At 38.8% G+C, this 9,663-nt stretch overlaps 1 protein-coding gene across 1 annotated transcript in view; it reads left to right on the top strand.

Annotated features, from left to right (window-relative positions):
* The window catches only part of fgf22 (fibroblast growth factor 22), a 29,384-nt gene extending 20,091 nt beyond the window's left edge, over window positions 1-9,293 (top strand). Inside the window, exons 2-3 of the mRNA XM_084922306.1 lie at window positions 5,898-6,001; window positions 7,454-9,293. Coding sequence (XP_084778432.1) covers window positions 5,898-6,001; window positions 7,454-7,648 — 299 coding nt within the window. The 3' untranslated portion in view covers window positions 7,649-9,293. The remainder of the gene's footprint in view (window positions 1-5,897; window positions 6,002-7,453) is intronic.
* Window positions 9,294-9,663: the final 370 nt, after the last annotated feature.

Here is a 9,663-nt window from a genome sequence, read left to right on the forward strand (position 1 = left end):
AAAGTATAGTGATCAATCAAAACAAGTTTTATGAAGTACTGAATCACTGCCTTACTGAATTTCAAAATGTTAGACACATCCAGAAACAGGGGCAATTTGTCAAATGGAATTTAATCTGATTTGCAGAGGCCATATCCTCATGACTATCTAATTTTAGCAAACTGACTTCAATCAATACAACAGTTACAGATAAAAACGCGTAGTGCCTGTAAACCTATGTCAACATTATTCTTTCTGTGAGCGTAGAGCACTCCACCAAACTGACCTTTGGATTTCAGCAGTTAGAATAAGCTCTCTAATAGCTTGAAATACCTCACTCTGGTTTCTCAGGCTTTGAACACAATGGAGTGACTTTTCAAAGGGGGGACTGTGAGTTATATGGATCTAACTGGTCTTTATAGATGTGTGGTCAAGCGTCCAGAGCCCAAGTGATTCTTCTAGACAATGTGAAATCCCCATTCCATATCCTCAGATCTTTTGTGTCTACCGGCTACAACAATGAGTACGAATAAACTGAATAAAGTGTAGCGCATGAGACCTGGAGTAGGCCAGGAGAATATTTAAGGTGTTCCTTAATAAATTCCTTCTAGAGAATGCCCAAACCCATTGCAAGATCTATTAAAAGAAGAAAAAAATACAATGAGTTCTTCAATATATATAGTTTATTTTTTATGTCCCAACATTAAAATTCAATTCCACTTTATTTCTATAGTGGCAAATTGCCCCAAGGCCCTTTATAATTATATTTCTTACCCATATTTGCTTTAAACCTGATATGTTAAACCTGAGCAAACGTAGCTCTTTACATTCAGGTCCCTGCATTGTCTCCGACGTGACAAACATGCTTCCATCACACCTACTGTGCCTGGAACTCAAGCCAGCAAATAACGACAATTACTGCTGGCACCACTTTCAGGCACCAGCGGTTTTCATTGGCCTGCACTAATCCCCCATAAACCCTTGCAGTGCAACAATCACCAGCAGAGGCTCAGCTAATTGCTGATGAGTCCCTTGCACGCTCCAGGTGCCACCATAGCACACCCGGTGTTTGTAAACAGCACTCATAAAAAGGAGGCTACCATCAAAGTGGCAATGTTTTCTTGAAGGATCAGAGACAATGAGGAATGATGCGGGTACAGCTGGGCAGCTGATACCTGGATGGACTCCTTGCCTGCAGCTTTGCACGAGCAGAGAGAGGATTTAATTTACGTGTTAAGTCAGAGAAGAAAAACACTCAACAGGGGTTTGTGTTTGTGTACTTTACCCCCCCTCCTTTTTACTCTGTACTTCTTTGTATCACTGCATATAGACTATGACTTCACTTGGTAAACATGACTAGTGATGTTCAGGGCGTAAAAATCCCTGATGTCAGATATTTCTGTGCTATACAAATACAGGCCATTTACCATTTCTGTGCTTAAAGTTTAAAGCTCTGCAGATGTTCTGTGTTAGAGCAGCAACGTTAGTCTGATGGCACTGATAGCAGCCTGGGGGGAGCAGTTAGTAGCATGATCTATATGCAATTTTGTATTGTGCTGTCATTTGTATATGATTACGCAGAGATGCTATCATTTTGTCTTTAATACTGAAATGCACAAATGTGCACAGACAGAAAGGTTTTGGTTACTATCAATGGTGAGGGTTGGGGTGCCTCTGTACTGACCTCCTTAGTACAAATTGGATCCTTCACTCCAACATTCCTATTGGAACTGAATTTCAGTCAGGTTCTTGGGTAATTTGGCGTACCTCAGCTTTTTCCCTAAGAATGACTTCTTGACAGACACCTTCCACTGAGACCATTTCTAATGAAGCTTCAGTAAACAGTAGATGGATCAACTGCCAGATGCATCTCTTAGGCCATATCTCAGGTCTTTGCTAGATTTTTTTTTTCCTGTTTCATAAGCAGTGTTGGTCAAGTTACTTGAAAAAAGTAATCAGTAACTAATTACTGATTACTTCCCCAAAAAAGTAATCCCGTTACTTTACTGATGACTTATTTTCAAAAGTAATTAATTACTTAGTTACTTTTTAAAAACACGATTTACAACCTGAATAGGTGATAAAGCGATAGATCTTTCAGCCCAGTTCTACTTTTTCTGCATAATCCATCATACAAAATGTAATCAAATGGAAAAGTCTCCTTTTTTAAAACTTGTTTTATCAGTTTTAATCTTTTAACTTTATGCATCAAGCAAAAATTAAATTATATGCACCATTCTCTGACTTGAAGAAATTTGTTTAACATTTAAACCTATTTTCTGCACATTCCAGCACATAAAATAAAACATTTTTTGTGTTTACACACAGTCTTTCAAATAGATGCAAGTAAAACACAGCAGAAAATAAATAAAATCAAAGACTAGCGGTCCTGTTGCTCTATTTTCACCTGTAAAGCAGGCGGAGGTTTACCCTGGTGCAGGTGTGCCGCAGCGGTCAGTGGAAGAATCCGCGAGTTTCTCTGTGAATTTCCCATTACGTTGTAGCGCACTCGGTGCTTGTTTAGGGGTTTTTTTCGCTGTAAAAAGAAGTTTTCTTCCCACGCACAACGGACGCTAATGTTTTTGTCACTTTTTATGGAATCAAACTCAAAGTAAGGTCAGTACTTCCACGCTTTAAACGCTGCACGCTCATACTCTCTCCGCACTCGATATATGATCCATTGTTGATCTGCGCACAGCTGTTGTCACGAACGTCGCACTCGCTTACGTCATTGTCATGAGACATTCTCGCAAAAAAATCATGGTTTTAGTAACGCAGTAACGCAGCGTTCCTACGGGAAAGTAACGGTAATCTAATTACCGTTTTTGCAATAGTAATCCCTTACTTTACTCGTTACCGGAAAAAGGTAATCAGATTACAGTAACGCGTTACAAGTAACGCGTTACAAGTAACGCGTTACTGCCCATCTCTGTTCATAAGTACATGACTTTCAGATACAGTTCATCTGATAGTTTTATAAGGCCTAAGGGATTTATTGTCCTCAATTTGTTGTTTATTTTTTATTTGTCTAGTTTCCGCAAATCTTTTAAGAATGCAATGCACACCATGGTGAAATGTATCAAGTTTTAGACTAATAGCTGTTTAGCAAAACTTGTTGGCGCAAAAATACTATTTTATGTCTGTCAAACTGTAAATACAAATACAGAAGTGAGAACAAATAATGTTTTTGACAGGCTCCTAGTAACAGAGTGGCTAAAGATATCAGTTACAAACGGTTCTTTGCTAAGTTGTCAATTATGTATAGACAAAACACTGGCTCATCCTTTGAATATGGAGCCTTTTTTAATGTTTGAAATATTCATAGGCCATTGTTAGGTAGATTAATGAATAAAATAATTCCCATGAAAATGGTCAAATACGAGGACTGTATGAAAATGAGTGAAAAAGCAGTGAACAACACTGAAAGACTCTTAGAAAGCATGGAGAACTATTAAACAAGACAATTAGTCTTGGGTTCGCTCGCCTCCTTGAGAAAAAATTGGCTTCTTGGAAACAAAATATAATGAAATTATGGGTGGCTCAAGAATTTTTCATATTAGTTTATGTTTAGAAAGAAGTGTAGTTCCATTATTAGTGAACAATATAGGTAGAGGTATACTAAGCAGGAACCAAAGGTCTGAAAAATCAAGGAGATGCATTATTATTATTATTATTATTATTTATACAACTCATATTATTCAGTCTAAAAAAATGTTAAGATTAGCATTTGCACTTAGTGTTTGAACCGTCCTGTACAAATAACTGCACAAATAAACAGACTTTAAAAACACACTACAGTGCAGCACCTGCAAAGCCACTGTTATTCTGTTATTTGCATTTCTTTTTCATCAGAACTATTCAGGAACTTTGTTCAGTCACTGCCCTGTACAAGACTTGTGGTTCTACCAAAACAGAAGGGGATTGGTCAGTTGGGAGACCTGTGGCCCACTGCTGCTTTTATGACTCATCACCATCACTCATTTCCTACCAGCTTGCCTCATGCAGAACGTCAGCACCTTGATCTAGTGTTGTGTATACCCACTTCTGTCCAAAGCTAAGAAATCTTTCTTTTTCTTACAAATATCCAACTGTGGCCTTTTAGCAACAGAAAAGAAAGCATCTTTTCTGCTTCTCTGGTTTACAAGGCATAAGAAAAAAGGATTTGCACCCAACAAACCAAGACATCAAAGTGCTTTTGAGATTATTTGCAGGTAAAGTAAGGAAGAAAAATCAAAAGAAGCATTAATCTCTATTAATTAGCTCCTATTAAGGATGCTGTGGTAAGACAGGACATCTCTAAAAACAACTAGGTAGAAACCTTCACCTTGGAGGTTTTCGCACCACCAGAGACAGTAAACAACAGCAGCATGACCAAAGTATGATTGTGAGGGCTGCTTCTGGAGAGGTGCATGGATGCAATTCGGCAGGATGATTATGTTCACATTTAAGTATGACTGATAGTAGGGCTGCAATCATTCATCAAGTAATTCAAATAACTCAATCATAAAAAATCTTTTACATAAATGTTTTGCTTTGATGCTTTGTTTAACGAACCTGCTCTGTAGCTCAGTCATCACCATATGTTTCACCCATATGTTTGTTTTCTCGACATATGGGTGAAACATTGCTTAATTAAACTTCTATGAAAATATAATTATAACCAAATTCAAATTCAAATTTTATTTGTCACATACACAGTCATACACAGTACGATATGCAGTGAAATGCTTAGACAACTGCTCGTGACCTAAAGAAAAGAAGACTATGAATAGGATAGGAAATAAATATGAAAATTAAATTGAAGGGTAAATTTAACTAGGAAGGAATAAAATAAAATATAAAAATTAAAGTTAAAAATAAAATAACTGTACAACAAAATACACAATACACAATATAGAAATATATAAGAATATATGAAGAAATATAGAACAATAACAGCAGCTGTACAAGTACTAAATGGTAATGAAGAAATATAATGTCCAGGGTTGTGCAATCCACATGTGTAAGTGTCTTGTGCAGTGCAAATATGCTTAAAGTGATTTATTTAAGTGACTTGTGATAAAGTGATTCGATTTGATGACCACGCAGTGTAGTTGTGCAGTGGCCACTAGTGTAAACAAATGTCCAGAATGTCCAGTGTGTGTGTAAAAACCATATGTGTGGGTCAGTACTATGTGGTGGTGTGATTGAGAGACCGTATCGCCTGCGGGAAGAAGCTCCTCCTCAGTCTCTCTGTGTTGGTCTTCAGGGAGCGGAATCGCTTTCCTGACCTCAACAGAGAGAACAGTCCATTGTTGGGATGGCTGAGGTCCTTCACGATCTTCCTGGCCTTGGTCCAGCACCGCCTGCTGTAGACTGAGTGCAGGTCAGGGAGCTCGAAGCGGATGGTGCGGATCAGCTGATCGCACAACCCTCTGTAGAGCTCGTCTGTCCTGCATGGTGCTGTTCTCGAACCAGGTTGAGATGTTTCCCGTCAGGATGCTCAATATGGTGCAGGAGTAAAAGTTCCTGAGCACCTTGGAGGGCAGTCGGAAGTCTCTCAAGCGTCTGAGGTGATCTGATAGGATTGCAATTTTTTGTGAGACTCTTGTACATGTCCTGCCTGTATGTGAGCTTTTTGTCCTGGACTCTGAAATCCATGTGTTGTAGATTGGCTATAATCTAATCTTTTATGAACCACCATCTCCCTCTGGATGCAGTTAATAGTTTAATATTACTAGTTTCTTTTTTTTCCTTTTTCTTTTTCTTTTAAACATACATTTTGAAATGAAACCTTTATGAGTGTCCTCTACTCTCTCTCCTCAGAGCATATGGCTGTCTGATAAACTAATCACTAATGATAGAATGACTTTTGATGGAAGAAGTTCCCAAATCTGGATCTTTCTAACCTTGCCCCTTGTTCTCCTTTTATTTTCCAGGCCTGATGGAAATCCGATCTGTCAGTGTGGGAGTTGTTGCCATCAAATCTGTCAGCACCGGGCTGTACTTAGCTATGTCCAAGAAAGGCACGCTCTTTGGATCGGTGCGTATACAACCTGGCAACATTTTTCTGGAGGTCAAGACTTCTGGACAGGGAAGGAAAGTTGTTGGGGTTGCAGGATATATATGAGTCCCAAATGAATGCCACCCTATGTTTGATGTTCCCAAAGAGAGGGAAAATCTGAGAAATCTTCTGATGGAAAGTTCAGAGAGATGTCAGACTGTTATAATCAATCATGGCTGTACACCTGCACCTTGTCTGACTATACAGAAGCTTGAGCTGGCTTGCTCCACCATCAAAACAGACAGCAGAAAAAAGAAACCTAAGCAGCAATGACAAATAGCCAGCTGGGTTCATGTAAGTCCTTGCGTGCCATCTGCCAATTGTTGTTTTGCAAAGCAGCTTTCAAAAGTAATCACCACTCATTGTTAAACTCAAGCACAGTTCAGAACTGAGGTGCGTGGTGTCTAGCTCGTGTACTTAAAGCTTGAAGACGAAAACATCAGGGATGAGTGATAAGACAAGTGCCTCCGACCATCTAACACACAAAATAGGACATAAATAGACCCGATGGAGGACTTTACAAAATGGCAGATGAATCACGGCATGCTCACTTTATCCCGATGCTATCACAGAGAAGGCCTCGTTACAGGAGCCTGATAACAATCTGGAAAAGGGAATGCAGCAGAGCCTCTTGTAACTGCAACATCTTTTGAGACCCTTACTGATAAGAAGCTGTAACCACCCGTGGAAAAGTGGCTTTGCTGAAGGTTGAATTTTTAAGTGCCTTTAAGAAAAAAACTTTGTTTTATTGTTATAATGTGATTCACTTGAGAACACTCAAGGTTCAGTTAACCCAAATCACAAATAAAGACACACACCAGCCACCCGCTTCGTCACACTCACGTCTTTTCACATTTGTAAGTGTTTTAAGCTCTCGTGTCTAAGGTTTCAATTCGACGTAAGCGAACAGACATGAATATGTCCTTCCAATAATAATGTCCCAGTTAACCAAGATATTTCACAGAACTCACCATCATGTGTCTCTGTCAAAGATCACTTTTTAGAAAATGGTCCCAAAGAAAATGAAAATGTCAGGTGTAAACATATCTCAAATAACCAGAATATTGTTTCTGGAATGCAAAGCCTGTTCCTATCCTCTAAAATAAACTGCACAGAAATGATGGAAAAGATATTTAAGAGGTGAATGCCTTCTAAAGGGTGAGGATTGGGAAATTCTTTTCAAATTTGGGTTAACCAACCCTTTAATTCTTACTTCCACTGCCTGAGAAAAACAACCCAGATCATTACAGTGGATAAACTCACTGTATATACTGCAAACACCTGGAAATCTTTTACTACAGCAACTGTCATTAACCTTTGTACACTTGAAAGCTGGCCTTGTACAGAGAAGGAACAGCAGTCAGCTGTTAGCAGTAGGTTAATTGCTCACACCCTCTTTAATGTCTCTTCTCTTTCTTCCTGCAATCACAGGTGAAGTACAACCCGAGCTGCAAGTTTAAAGAACGCATTGAGGAGAACGGCTACAATACATATGCTTCGCTTCGCTGGAAACACAGCGGCAGGCAAATGTTTGTTTCGCTGAATGGGCGCGGTAAACCGAGGCGGGGTCACAAGGCTAGACGTAGACACCCATCTACTCATTTCCTGCCTATGCTCCCCTCGTAGCAGTCCAAGTCTGAACTCTGACCAACAACTGGATGGCTCACCTCCTTCCGAGGACTAGTGTTGATGTGGCTGTGACACAATGTGTATTTTTATTATTCCATCCTCTTGTCACATAAATGTACATTTGCTGAGGTCTGTAACATTTGTAGAGGTAGTATAATATCTACTCTTAAGTTATTTTCTGCATTTTCTAATGATGTTCAGTAATACAGCACAATACAGTAGAACTACGTTACGTTCAGACATCTGTCTTGCCACCAAACCACCTGTGTTTGTAGCGCACGTTTGAGGTGAGAGGACAGAAGGGGAGATAGCGAGACAGGGGCTTCCAAATGATAAAATTTGGATTTGTGAAGAAAACACATCACTATTAAAAGAGACCCTTATAAGTCAGTGGGCAGGATCAAATTCTACTATTAAAAACATCTGCACAGTAGCTCTGTTCTAACAGCTTGGCTTCATTTTGCTGTATATTTAGCCTAAAAAAAAAGCACATGTGAATTTATCATTACATTGCATCATGTGCAGGTCTACCTGAAAAGACATTTTTTTATGTATTCGCACTGCATCCAGCACTGTTTTCAATGCAGTGAAATAACATTTTTGTAAGGCTAAGTATGACTACATTTATGCAACAAACCCTGACAAGGATTAGTGGAAGAGAACTGACGGATGGATATGCAATATAGAAATGTTTTTTTTAAAATAGGGATAAATTATCATAATGAATGGGTTAATAAACGCAATGAGAAAACTCCAAAGAATCAAAAAAAAAAAGGGGGAACCTCTACTCAGCAAAGTCCATGGTACAAATTTTATACATGTTCACTGTTGCTTGGGAAAAAACTGACACCACTAGAAAAAAGATAATGACGTGCAGTTGAATTGTACTGACTCAAACACAACGATAGTTGTACTGTTCTGTGTGTATATGTTGATATATGTCAAGAACACGACAGGAACTAAGCTAACTACTGGGATAACATGCTGGATTTCTTGACATGCCCTTTCAACGTCTGTGCATGCTTCTGTCACTCTGCTTCTCTCATTCAACCTACAGTTAGTAGATTAGAAATCGAATAACAGAGAACTTTAATTTTTAATTTCGGTCTTTAATTCTGTCGTGAAATCGCTGACATCTGCTTTGACTCATTTAACGCTTTCTAGCAGCAGTAGGCAAACACCGCGTTGCATAGCAGCAGCTTCATTAATTTTGTACGCCATAGTAAATGGTTTTTACAATCTGCTTCTTTCAAGTCTTTCTAACGTTTTCTCGACAACAAGGCTAATAGAACATTTAATATATTTAAAACTTTTATACTCTTTAACTGTTTGAAGTTGATGTTTATTGTTATTGTTGACTTTTTTTTGTTGGATTGTAGTCCTACTGTTTAAAATAAGGGGAAAAAAAATAATATTCAGTCCATATTCAGCTCAATTTGTATTACTACTGGATGTTGGTACATTTGTGATCCATTTATCATAAGCAGTTTTCCACAATAGAAATTAAAAGCCGTGTGTGTATATATATATATAACAACAGATTCTCAGAACAAACAGTCCCTGGATCCATTTCAGTTGAGTAAAGTAATTTGAGTGCCTTGGTTCATGGTAATCTTCAATAAAGAAAAATGTGGATACGTCAGCAGTCACGGCTCACGTGCTTACAAGCCTTATTTAAATAGTTTTTTTTAGTCATGAAGAGCCACAATGGCATTTTTATCTGCTCCTGTGCATGGCGCTGATTGTTAAGAGTTGGTAACATCTCCATCACAGCACTTTGACATAATCCCCCTCTCATCATAATCATGAAGAAACTCACAGCGGGAGAGGCGTTGATGTGGAGGACCTCCCCGTGTCTAATGAAAGCTCTGTGGTTATGAACTATGCAGCCGAGCATCAAGATCATTTACACACAGACGAGACCTTCGGTGGCACAGGAGGCCACTCGGTCTTTTCAGTGAACAGAAAGGAGAGTCGGGCATGAATAGTGGGTGTTTGGGGTGAATAAAGGC

This window comes from Perissodus microlepis, chromosome 23 (assembly GCF_051167445.1).
Source record: "Perissodus microlepis isolate ML-2025 ecotype Zambia chromosome 23, ASM5116744v1, whole genome shotgun sequence".
NCBI lineage: Eukaryota > Metazoa > Chordata > Actinopteri > Cichliformes > Cichlidae > Perissodus > Perissodus microlepis.